This window comes from Cotesia glomerata, linkage group LG5 (genome assembly GCF_020080835.1).
Source record: "Cotesia glomerata isolate CgM1 linkage group LG5, MPM_Cglom_v2.3, whole genome shotgun sequence".
NCBI classification, from domain to species: Eukaryota; Metazoa; Arthropoda; class Insecta; order Hymenoptera; family Braconidae; genus Cotesia; species Cotesia glomerata.
Genome location: NC_058162.1, coordinates 9,094,729 through 9,108,784, shown reverse-complemented (window position 1 = coordinate 9,108,784; position 14,056 = coordinate 9,094,729). Strand labels below are relative to the sequence as shown.

The 14,056-nt window shown below is 29.2% G+C and overlaps 1 protein-coding gene across 2 annotated transcripts; it reads right to left on the bottom strand.

Moving 5' to 3' along the window:
• Nucleotides 1-8,393: 8,393 nt before the first annotated feature.
• On the bottom strand, nucleotides 8,394-14,056 carry LOC123265145 (neurotrophin 1-like; the record flags this gene model as incomplete). 2 transcript variants are annotated; one of them, XM_044728799.1, is given in 6 exon segments in its annotated part: nucleotides 8,394-8,690; nucleotides 8,782-8,885; nucleotides 8,961-9,020; nucleotides 11,885-12,096; nucleotides 12,176-12,287; nucleotides 12,649-14,056. In XM_044728799.1, coding segments are annotated over 6 exon segments (735 nt in total). In that variant the 3' UTR covers nucleotides 8,394-8,485.

Genomic DNA, 14,056 nt, shown 5'->3' with positions numbered 1-14,056 from the left:
CTTAATCAAAGTCATTATACACATAAGATATAGAAACTCTACCGTGATCTAATTACTGCGAATCAAAGTGAAGTAAAGATGGGAAATTACATTGATTTTTCCGTGGAAAATATTTCTAAGAAATGATCTTTAATTAAATTCTATTTATTTAAGAGTCTACTTTATTTATTTTGTTTCATGATAATTTATAAAGATAGCAGTAGTGCGCCGACTTTAGAACTATACTTGAAAATGGCGTTTTTCAAGTAAAATTTTTTTTTTTGTAAATTTGAAATTATACACGGAAAAAAGAGGAAAAATTAGTTTTTAGTGTAAAAATAGGTCCCTTGTAGAAAAAACTGCAAGCATTACATTTTACATTGTAATAATTGAAACTATGGATTGTAATAAAACATTGACAATTGGAAATACCAAATTTTACAATTTCAAATGTATTTTTAGTAGCAAGAAATTTGAAACTAGAAGTTACTTATTATTTTTCAACAGTTTTTTATTGAAAAATTAATAGTTAATAACTGAAACTTTCAAAATTCCTATTAGTCCCAGATGCATTTTTTCATTTTATGAGAATAAATGTATCCTTCATTGGAAAAATGAAAATGTGAGCTACTAATTATCGAAAATAATAAATATACTGTAAATTATAACAGCTTAACCTTAAGAAATAATGTAATTTTTACAGTTTCACACTAGAGAGACTTGGCTGATATTTAAAAATGTAATAAATCTTAGTTATAAATTTAATTTTTTCACTGTTCTTTTTTCCGTGTGAAAAAACATTCAATAAATTATAATATTTCAAAATTTCTAATTAAATTTTCAGTAGAAAATTTTTAACAGAATCCACATGTAGATTAAGCAAATCATTAAAAAAATTTTTCATCTTCATTTCAATTTTCCGTCTAAAAAACATGATTTTATATTGTATTACATTAAGAGACTTGATTAAATTTTTAATTAAAAATTTAATAAAGTCAACATTCCAGAGAATCAGTTGTGAAGGCTGTGTTGTCTAACTTGAATTGAATATAATAATTAATAAATAACAATAAATAAAAACATTGAATTAATTATCACTAATTAATAGATAAGCAAAAGCATCAAATTAGCCATTGAGTTTGTTTGATATTATTTAGTTATTTTATATATTTAACATACCTGATCCGATATTCCTTGATGTATTTTATTAATATATGTATTATTATTATTATTTAATGAATATACGGGTCATGCTTATTAAAATGAGTTTACTTTAAAAAAAGCAATGAATTAATAATTAATTTTTTTAAAGTTTGCCCATTTTGCTGTCTCATAATTATTTTAAATATAAATCAATCTTTGTATACAATAATATAATGCTAAATTACTGCCGCCGATATACATATACAATAAAAAAAAATATATATACATAAAAGAAAATGAATATCTATGTACATTGAAATGTAAATGCCATGATTTAATTAATAACGTGCGAGTGATTAAACGGGTGCTTATGTATAAATAATTTAACTTTGATATTTAAATTGTCATTGTGTGCTTGTGAGAAAAATTATTTTTATTTTTACTAAAAAAAAGTACATCATAAAACATTTTTTTTCTATCCTTTGTGTTTCTTCTTCATTTTAAAATTAATGTTAATGTTACTGAAGAAAACTTGAAACAACAGAGCTGGAAAAACTCTGTTGGTCTAATTAATTAGTCTGATTTAAAAAAAAAAAAAAACCTCCAGAATTAATAATAAAAATTTTTTTGTTAATTAGAAATCAATAAATTAATGTTAAAACTGGTGGCATCATATCTAAGCCCCCATTTTTTAGATCAGCTAGTGATTGCAATGGCGCTCAAGTTCAAAAAGACGGTAATTGAATGTTCCTTCGAGATTATGAACTATTGTCACTAAAAAGAAAACAAAAATGGCATTTTGTATTTTTGATGATTGAATAAAATGATAAAATATGTAAGAAGGAGTAATAATGTTTAAAAAATTGTAAATACTGTATATTTATTTGTAAAGATAATAATTAACAATGTATTGCTTGACCAACTAAATTGTAACATAAATAATTGTTGGGTATTGTATGATATTGCTTTCTAAAAATTTGAGCTGCAATTATCTTCCGCGTATTGATCAATCACATATTTATGTATAAATATAATATTGATAATGATAATGGTAATAATAACAATAACAGTGGAATAGAATTTCGAATACAGTTGAGGAAATGGAAACAATTATAATTATTTATTAATTATGATTATGAGTTATGTTAATTCTGGATTTATTTAAATGTTTATAAATATTAATTTTTTATACAAACGATTTTAGTCTTACCATCAATATTCGTAAATACGCACATTGTATTATGTGGTATATATATATATATATATATATATATATATATATATATATATATATATATATATATATATATATATATATATATATATATATATATATATACGAGCATATATTTATTTTTAAATAAAATAAGTCAATGAATCGAGGATTCAAAGTAACAATTCAGTAAATTAATCTACGAAAAATATATTTTATTTATAAATACAATGGATGACTTTAAAATAATTGAGCGTAATAAATACTGATCTGGTCTGTTGTAAATTGAATGAATCTCTAAGGATAAATTGTAAATAAAAATAATTGTTTTAACTCTAGCTCATAAGTTTCAAATGTACTGTTTTTATCAACTAAATGAATTATTGTGTATTTATACTGAAATAAATAATAACAATCCCGAGTCGAAAATTCAGACCCGTTTAAAATGTATTTTTTTCCAACAATTCTCAGAAAATTAAGTGGTCAGGAAAGACTCTGCTCAATCAAACACTATATAACCTGGAGACCTGGTTTGACTGTAAATAGTGGAGTTTTGTCCCATTTAGACAGGATTACAGTCAAACCAGGCGTTGAATAATAATAATAATTCAAATAATAATAATAATAATAATAATAATAATAATAATTTACATCGTACATTAGAGCTGACGAACCGATTCCAGACTGGCTCGTGGAAGGGCGAACCGTACTGATACCAAAAAAAGGTGACTTGTCTGACCCAAAGAATTATAGGCCTATCACCTGCTTGAATGCGGTTTATAAAATTTTTACAAAAATTTTAAACAACCGTATTTTGCAGGAGATAGAACCTGTATGGCAACAGATATATGAACAGCGTGGCAGCAAAAGAGGCCTGTCAGGTTGCAAAGAGAACTTGATAGTTGATCGATGTGTCACACAAGATGCGATCTACTATCAACGCAACCTGTCAATGGCCTGGATCGACTATCGCAAGGCATTTGACTCAACTTCTCATGAGTTGATTTTATATCTCCTCAAATGCCTGGGGGTCAATCCTGAAATAGTGGAATGCATTCGGCGTACAATGCAGCTCTGGCGAACGCGTTTTCACATTGGAAGTGGAAACGCATTGCACATAACCGGAGTTGTAGAGTACAAACGAGGGGTCTTCCAAGGTGATTCCTTAAGCCCTCTGCTGTTTTGCATCTCACTGCTGCCTATATCTGTTGCTCTCCGTAAAACTCGTGGGTACTCTGTGGGGCCTCCGGGTGATCGAAAATACTCGATTACCCATCTGCTTTATATGGATGACCTGAAGCTGTATAGTGCTGATGAAGATCATCTACAGGCGGCTCTTAACATCGTAGCAGAGTACACGCGGGATGTCGGAATGTCTTTTGGGTTGGACAAGTGTGCGGTCGTACATCTGGCGAGGGGTAAGTGCTCTGTTACGGGTGATGATGTCGAGTTGGTAGATGGGAGCGTTTTAAGACAATTAGACGCCGGAGAGTTGTATAGATATCTAGGAATGGAAGAGCACCGCATGCATGCGGTCTCCGAAGTCCAAGCAACTCTCCGTAGCGAGTATGTTAGGAGACTCCGGAAAATTTGGTCCTCCGAACTTTCCGGTAAAAATAAAGTCTCCGCTACTAACACGCTCGCTGTCCCAGTCTTACTATACTCTTTCGGTGTCTTAAAATGGGCCCGAAAGGATCTGCGAGATCTCGACATCAGAACCCGTAAGACCATCAACATGAACCGGAGCATGCACCCCAATTCATCAGTCGCCAGATTATACCTCTCCCGGTCGATCGGTGGGAGAGGTTTGCAGAGCTTGGAGCGGCTTCACGATCGTTTAGTCCTGGGTTTAACACACGAAGTTGTCAATTTCACTGCAGATGAGGATGACTTTCTTATGCAAATTGTTCATAAACATGAGAATGCGCATAAGGGGTCGTTCTTATATAAGGCAGCAATATATGCGGCAAGAACCCTTGGTCTTGGAGAAATAAACGCTCTTATGGAACTCCGAAAGGAGGAATTCAAGAGCGTCATCAGGAACGCCGAGGAAAAACTACTCCTAGGCAAACTGATGGACAAGTCTATGCACAGCGTGTTCTTCAAACACGTGCGTGATCATGGCTTGTCCACCCAGCTGACGTTTTCCTTCTTAAAGTCAGCTGGCCTGATGTCCGAGACTGAAGGGTTCATATTTGCTTGCCAAGATGGTGTCATTAACACTCTAGAGTACCGTAGCAAGGTGCTCCAGGTGCAGCTCCCGGACACGACCTGCAGGGCGTGTAAACTACATCCGGAGACGCTTATGCACATTTTGTCAGCATGTCCTGTGCTGGCGAGAGGTGCATACATCCAGCGTCACAATGCTGCCCTGAGAGTACTGTACTACTATCTTCGTCACCGCTACGGTATTGACGTGACACCGGTGCTGCCTTATCTGCCAGGAGATATTCCCCAGGTTGTTGAGAATGACAGTTACAAAATTTATTGGAACATGCCGTTTGCAACAACTCGGCGGATAGATCACAACAAACCTGATATTGTGCTCTTCGACAAGGCTACTCGTGACATTTATGTGATTGAGTTCTCGGCCCCGGCTGAATACAACATCTCAGCCAAAGAAGAACACAAAAGACAGATATATCAGGATCTCCTGTTTGAAATTGGCAAACTTTACCCAGGTTACCGTGTCAAGCTCGTCGTCCTGATTGTTGGCGTCCTCGGAGGGATGAAACAGTCTTTTGTATCCTCACTTGCCAGAGTTCCAGCTTGCTCATCAAAAGCTGAATTCTTGGCGGTCAGGATGCAGAAGGCTGTCATACTAGGTTCCCTCCGTCTACTTAGGAAAATGACTTTGGCCTGCTGTGATCACTAACCGCCTTGTTGTGCGGAGTGGTACAGCAGTAATGGATGGAGCTCAGGCTGGGCCCTCGGAGAATCGGACTCCGGGGACAACCCCCCTGAGCATTTAATAACATAATAATAATAATAATAATAATAATAATAATAATAATAATAATAATAATAATAATAATAATAATAATAATAATAATAATAATAATAATAATAATAATAATAATAATAATAATGTAATAAATATATAATCTAATTAATATTCATGTATAATAAGAAAAAAATTTTTTTAAAACACTTATGTAACTTTCTCTAATTCAGAACTGTTTATAAATAATATAAAAAACAATGAAAAAAGGTTTAAATAATTTTTATGTAATGTAGTTAATAAATTACATTTGAAAAGAAAAAAACGTCCCGTAAAGTTGAATATTAAAAAAGTTATAGCTATTACAAAAAAAAAATTAAAAATACAAAATTTATATTTTTCTTCAATTTGAAAACGGACTCACAGGTATTCAAAATAATTAAATAAAGTTGATTATTTATTACAATAATATTTATCAAGTGTTAGTGAATACAAATATTAAATAAACTAACATATAAATTAAATAAAATAATCTCCAGCATCTTGTCGGAATAATTATCGGAGTAATTATTGATACTGACATCTATGCGTGGGAATAAGTATTACTTTTTTAAGATTCATAAATTACCGACTGTTACATTGAAGAATAACTGTCCTTGCTCTTTATCATCAGATCCACCGTGACTGCTGACGCCGTTTCTAAAATCCCGCATGGTTAGCTAAGAGGGGACAAAATTGTGGGAGTGGGGGAAAAAACCCGAAAGTACCCGACGGCGACTTACTGGACGGGACGACTTTACTCTTGTTAAGGTAGTTGTAGCGTGATAGGCATTTCAACAGAAAATTATAAAATTTTTTTTATCGAAAGATAAATATATTAATAATTCACTATCAAAATTTCAGATCAATTGACCGCACCGTTTTTAAGTAATTAATTTTCGAAATTGCGTCTTTTACACGTAGAGGTATAGAGAGATGGTAAAGTTAGTATGAAATCTTTGGCCCGCTCGAGTGGTACGGAAGATTTCATACTAACTTTACCATCTCTCTATACTTCTACGTGTAAAAGATGCAATTTCGAAAATTAATTACTTAAAAACGGTGTAGTCAATTGATCTGAAATTTTGGTAGTGAATTATTAATATATTTATCTTTCAATAAAAAAAATTTCATAATTTTCTGTTGAAATGCCTATCACGCTACAACTACCTTAAAAGATATGAAGTGAAGTACATTTTCGTAAGTGGAGTTGATAAGAAATACTATTTGCTCAATAAATTTCTCTTCAATCACGAAAACATCATTTGTCTATCTGAATACGGTTACGATCCTGCACAAAAAATCAGTGCGTCGCCTGAATCTAAGTGCAAATATCATTCACATCCCAACCCTCGTAAGAACGTTTGTGCTGATTATTATAACAAGGTTATGCTGCAGTGGATACGAGTGACCAAGTTGTACAAAGAAGAAGTCTTGAATTCGGCCAGAAATTTCAAAAATTTATCACTAACTCAACTTGGCTCCGAAAGTACAAATGAACCTGCTGCTAAACAGCCCAGGAGTGATCGATCAAAGATTGCCACTAAAGAAATTTCGATCCTGCCAAAACCTGGGCCCACATCGCGGGGCAATCGAAGTGAGCAACGTAGTAGAGATTTAGAAAAATTATGTGATATTAATTTTAATGCATTAACGGATGCAACGGGCGATGACAATGACAATCTGATCATTAATTTTTTTAATTCCGATAGCAATCATAATTTTATTAATACAATTGTTGATACTATTGATCCTCCGGTACACAGTTCTGTAAATAATCAAGAAATTCATGAAATTGATTTTGAAATTGATGATGAAGTTTTAGATACATTTGACATTAGAAATTTTGATACTTCTTGGCTGGAGAATAAAAATGAGCCAATTGATCTTGCTGATGTTTTGAGTGATGATTGGTTAAATGAACAGACCAATAACAGCGATCACAAATCAGAACCAAACGATAGCGATAGTGATTTGTTTGAAAAACTTTTACGATCCGATGGTAATAAGCAGTCGAATTACGCAATGTTAGATTCACAATACGAAGAATTGGAACGATTTTTGCTATGAGAATTATTATTATATTTCTGTATTACATATTTTGGAATTGCTAAATTTTATTGATATTTTTTATTTTTAATTGACATAGAAACATTTCTTTTTTTTTTTAATAAAACAATAAATTAATTATTTTCTGATAAATTTTTTATTTAAATTATTGTCATTTCTGAATTTTTTGGAAACAGTATTTTATGATATTAAGCAAATAATAAAAATTTAAATACTCACAAATCATTATGAACAATATTTCATAATAATACAGTCTGAATAATTTGACATTAATTTATTCAAAAATGTAACTACTTCTCTGTAATTATCAACTCAATGCCTACACGGAAAGAACAAGATGACACTGGATATTATCCCAGAGATTATACTCAGTGATATCCGTGGTGAAAAAGAATTTCAGATAGTAGCTAGAAAAATCCAGATCATACTGCGTGATATCTGGATTATACTCATTGTAATCTGGATTATACTAGCTACTATCTGAAATGTTTTTTCACTCACTATAATCTGGGATGATATCCAGTGTCATCTTGTTCTTTCCGTGTATACACACACAAAAAAAATTGATTCGATAAAAAAGAATAATTCTTGAATCAAGAAAATCTTTTTAAAGTGTTTCATTGTGAATCAAAACGAAAAATTCTCTAAAAAAATTTTTTTGTTCAAGAATTTTTCTACTGAAATTAAAACAACAAAGCTCTTTGAAATAAATTTCTTGGTTCAAGATTTTTTTTTCTTTAATCAAGTCAATTTTTTTTTTTTTTAACAATGAATCAACGTACAGGAAAAAGTACTGCCTTGAATACGCTTATATAATATCTAATTCTTTTTTAGATCATTTAAGTTTGTCGTAAGGTTCATGATTAATGTTTAATTTTTATAAGTATAACAAACAATTATTAAAAAAAAAATAATTTAACAAAACAATTCAACGATCAAAGCTTGTCATTACATTTAATACCCGCCTCAGTAAATTTATAGATAAAAAAAAAATTTTATGACGAAAACTTGAAAAAAAAAAAATATTTTGTTAATTATCTAATAGTTTAGTCATATAATTACAGTTGAATAAAATTAATTACAAAATAATTGTACAATAACTAATTTAATTTCGATCGATATGAGTTATCATTGCCCGTAAATTCAATTTTACAGCAGCAACTTGCAGGCATTGAGAACCAATCTGTTTCGGCTTCACCGACATCTGAAAGTGAGACTAATTTTTTGTACATAAATTTCTGTACACACATAGTCTTGTAACCCGCAGCAAAGCCATCAATTAATCGGCATGGAATATCAACATTTCTATAAAAAAAAAAAAAAAATAATAATAATAATTAATTTATAAAATAATTTATCTATTATTGTTGATTATTAAGTATCAAATTTAACTTACTCGCATGTTTCTACATTCATGCCTTGAACATATTCTTTGGTGTTAATAATAAATTTTGTTTCTCCATCTTTATTACGTGCTGCTCGTGGAATTATGTATTTTGACTAAAAAAAAAAATTACAAATATTATTAATACAACAATCGTAAAATAGTTAGATTTATCAGTGGTAGAAACTTACAACTCCTTTGCAGAGACCATCACTTTCATCATTACCAAATTTTGGTTTTGGATCTAGAGGCTGAAAAATATACAATTAAAATTTAAGAGGAATTGTATATTGTAAGTTAATTAAAAAATTTTAGAACAATTTTAAAAGATAAAAAACTAATATTGTGTTCGAAGGGATAAAATAAGAGTCAGGAGTAAAATCCTTGATAGTTAAAAAACATAATAAATAAGAGATGAGTTTTGCAGAGACAAAAAGGCGTAAAAAAATGTTATTTTTACCCTAATCAACTCAGAAATGGAAGAAATATGAAAATTTAATAAAAAAATTTATTTTAATATACGTCTTCTTAGTTTTAAGAAAGAAAAATTTCAAAGCAATCTCTAAAAGAAATTGTACTTATGTATGATTTAATATAATAAAATTGTAAAAAGTTTTTGTTATTCTTGAATAAGTGATAAAATTATTTATGATTGTGTCTGAAAATTTAAAATAATTTACAATAAATAACAAATTTCTCAAGAAAGAGTAATTATGCATAACTACTTTTACAATAAACATTTTTAGTTATACATGTAAGTATATATGACATTTAAGTTTATTTCGAACTTTTTTTAATTAGTTTAAGTCTTCTAAAATCAATAAATTTTAATCACAAGTAATATCAGCATGTCTACCTTATCAGCATGGCTTTCTGAAGAAGAGATCTGTGGTAACAAATCTACTTCCATACACTCAATATATTATGGACAATATATCCTGTGGGAATCAGGTTGGTGTTATTCACACTAACTTCTCGAAGGCTTTCGATAAGGTAGACATTAATATTCTAATAGACAAAATAATTAAACTAGGCATACCGGAGCAAATAATCAATCTCATGATATCCTATCTTACAAATAGGAAAAACCAAGTACTTTACAATGGTTTCCTTTCTCGAGTATACTGTTCAACATCAGGAATTCCGCAAGGATCTAACCTTGGTCCTTTACTTTTTCTTATATTTATTAATGATGTTGGATTCATGTTATCAGTACTCATTGATTTATTTGCTGATGATGCAAAAATCTATCTCTCCATAAATAGTATAAATGATTGTACCTTCTTACAGGACAACTTGAATATTTTTGTCAACTGGTGTAGGTGTAACAAAATTTTCTTAAATCAGACTAAATGAAAAATAATTTCATTTTATAAATCTAAAAGCTCAATTTTGTAGTTAAACAAAATTGACGGGGTGATCTTAGATAGGGTCTTTACAGTTAATGATTTGGGTATAACTTATGACTCACAGTTGACTTTTAATAATCTCTATACAAATATAGTACGAACAGCAACAAAAACCTTGGGATTTGTAATTAGATCTACTAACAAATTTAAGAACTTAAATGTAATTAAAGCCCTTTACGTAGCACTTGTTAGACCGAAACTAGAATATTCGTCAGTGGTCTGGTCACCAACTTATAAGAATCAAATAAACAATATCGAAAGAGTACAGCGGAAATTTGTAAAATATTTCTCATTTAAAAAATTTAGAATATACGCAGCTAGGGGCTTTGATTATCTAAATATGTGTATTGATGCAAATCTCTTAACTCTAGAGGAAAGAAGGATCTGCGCATCTATACTTCTGATAGCTGGTATAATTTCTAATAACATAGATTGTCCTAGGATTCTTGAAAAGATACCCATATTGGTACCTCAAACATCGCTACGTTCAGATCAGCCTTTCTACCCACCACGGCTGAAGAACAACTTCACGCTGTCTTCACCTATGTATAGATTAATTAACACATGCAACTTCATTGTACAGCAAGATAGTAATATTGATCTACTTGACTGTCTGTCGCGCATCAGTGCCAGTGCCATAGCTTCAGTCATAGTTAACTCCAGATGAATAGATTACCAATCTTCATTATATGAATATACATACTAATGTCATCCAGCTACAGTACATTAAATATAGTGTTTACTCTGTATAAAGTCAAGTTTAAGAATAAATATAGTTTTTGTTATATTAAAGAATGTTAGCTGTCATGCGCCACTCAGAATAACATTTGTATCTTTTTGTATCTCTGTTATTGGCCATTAGGCTGTTGAGATGTATATAAAGTAAATAAATAAATAAATAAATAATCTATATAATTAAAAGAATAAGGAAAAATTTGTCTCCGGCTTATTTATATGATAAAATGAATTATTTAAATTAAATTTAGTATCATTGGAAAGATCTTGACCTGAATTTGTGCCTTTTCAATGTTTCACATGTTTTTCAGTAATAGTTCATTTGTTATAATAAGTTTTCGAAAAAGTTCTAAATAGATTCGAATTTCGCGATAAACGTAATTTTTTTATTTATTGATTTTGTTTTGTACATGTTAATGTGGTCAAAAATTAATTTATATGATTAAAAGACTAAGAAAAATCTTGTAACGGGTATATCTTTATCGTAAATTGAATTTGATAATTTTTCAGTAATAGTCATTAATTATTTAAATAATTGCCAGATTAAGGAAAATTTTATTCCGAGCATATTATTATTTTTAAAGGAATTTTTATAGTTAAATTTTATTTCATCAGAAAGGTCTTGATAAGAATTTGTGCCTTTTCATAGATTTATATATTTTTTGATAATAGTAAATTTTTTATCTCAAATTTTTAGAAAAGTTTTAAACAGTTTGTCGGTTCTATAAATTTATTCTGTCACATTTGTCCATTAAATTATTTGTGATTGATCCTATCACAGCACTATTATTTTTTTAATTTATTTCAAAAGTACTCAACCTGTTTTTATTGTGATTATAAATATCAAAAAATCATCAAGTCCAAGTTTTCTTATTCATAATCTGTAAATCTCAGCAGTCGCATAGTATAACTGCAGGTTGCTAGTTATAAATATTTGTTTAATCAAAAGAAAAAAAAATAAATTTTCATACCTTGTCTTTAGTATTTAATAATTCTAAACTCTTCTTTGATCGTAGTGCTTTTTCAACAATCTCAATCGGATAATCGGGCACTTCTTCGCAAAATTCCTGTTCATCGCATTTCGGTAGCAGAGTCATACTAGAATTGTCATTTTTTCCGTCTTTGTAGTGAAATATTTTCTTCGATCCATCGAGGTCTGATGCCACTGATTCATTTTTTGACCCTTAAAATTCAAATATTAGTTTACAAAAATAAATGGTATTTTTGAGTGTTTTATGTTAGTTAAAAAATTATTAATTTACCTTTAATTGAAATTTTTTCATCAATTTCTGTTGGATTAACAAAATTTTCAATAAAAGTGACATTTCCATCAAGTTTTAATTGAGTTGGAAAACTATTCATAAATTTTGTCACCTAAAAAATTTTTTATTTTTTATAAAAAAAATTTTTATTATTTTTTCAATTGTAATTTGAAAAATCAAAAAAATGACCAAATGTCTTCCTATTTAATAAGAATACTTTTACTTGATTAGTATTATTATTTTTTTTCAAATTGACTTTTATATGAAAACCGAGTTTATAAAATAACATTTAATTATTTTTTGACAATCATTTGTTATTTTTCTAAGTAAAAAAAATGTCAAACATTTAATTAATCCAAAAAATCATAAAATTTTTTAATAAAGAATAAATAAGTGAATATGCGTGCGCACGTGAAATTTTAACTTGCGTTAATTTTTAAAGCATTAACTGAAAAATTGTCATACAAAATTACCTCAAGTACACAGAAAACAAGTAATAACACCCGTAGCACCATGATTATAATTTTATAATTATCTTTATAAATAAAATAAAATAAATTATGTAAATAACACAAAAATGATGTTTATCTTTTTAATATTTTAAATATCCAAACAACATTTAATCGATGCATCGATAACTCAGCTATAATTCACGTTAACGGTACACAAGTTACAATCCGAATGGAGACGAAAAATTAACGAAAACTGATGCTAAATATATTTGCATCAGGTAGTACACCTTATCCCTCAGTAGAATATATACTTATTTTAAAATTAACAATAGCATCTAAGCTTCAAGGTAATTACAGTTGCTATTTACTTAAGTACGTCACGGAAGAAAACTATCTCCGTCTCTCTCTCTCTTTCCTCTTTCTTTGTGTTTTGTACCTTGCTTCCGGAATGAAGGACAAAAGTTAAGCCGATACTTTATTATTTTAATCTCCTTCAAGTACAGTTTCCATTACACCTTACTGTTTATTGAATATTTAGGATTTTTAAATTTCAGATACTTTCCTTGTCTTTTTCTCTACTCACACTCATTGAACCGTAATATACATCTTCAATGCACTTTCTACATTAAGTATAAACTTATAAACAATATTTTTTGTTTTTCAAGTTTTTTTTGGAAATTTAAGAAAAAATTTATGAAAGTGCAATATGAGTTTATTTATAATCATGTTCAAAATATATTTTTTTGTTTCTTGAAATTTTAAGGCGACAAAATGCCTGCGCACATGTACAAAGAAAAAAAAATTTTTTTTTCTACACTTGGCAAGTTCCTGTAGATCATTTTTTTAAGTTTTTAAAACCACTTTAAATTTTCTATACAATTAAATTTTTTACGCAGCCATTGTAACAACAGTAATAAAATTTTTTGATAAAATTTTCTTAAAATGTTAAATGGGAAAATAATTTTTTAAATGAATTTATACTTTCAATAAATTATTAATTTGCAATCATCCTTTTAATTAGCTAAAATAAAATTTTATAAAATCCTCATGTTAAATTTCTGAAATTTTTTAAAATATAGATATTTTGGATTTTTTTAAAATTTAATTTTCAAACTTAATTGCTATTCAGGCAAAATTTTGTCTTCAAATCACTCAAAATTTTTTATCTTACATAGATTTAATACCTGGCTCAAATTTTAGTGCCTCTAACCGATCAAAAAAGCCAAGGATAATTTTTAATTTTACACCATTAAAGGCGCTAAAACTCGAGTTTAAGAGGAGGCTGAAGAAAATGAATTTTTATAAATTTATTAACTTCATAGAAATATGCTTAATCGGCTAATATGAATTTTCCTCAATACTGACTAGTATATTTTCTTTAACCTCATTTTGATCAATTCCTGAATTTGACGGATTCAGAAAAACAAAA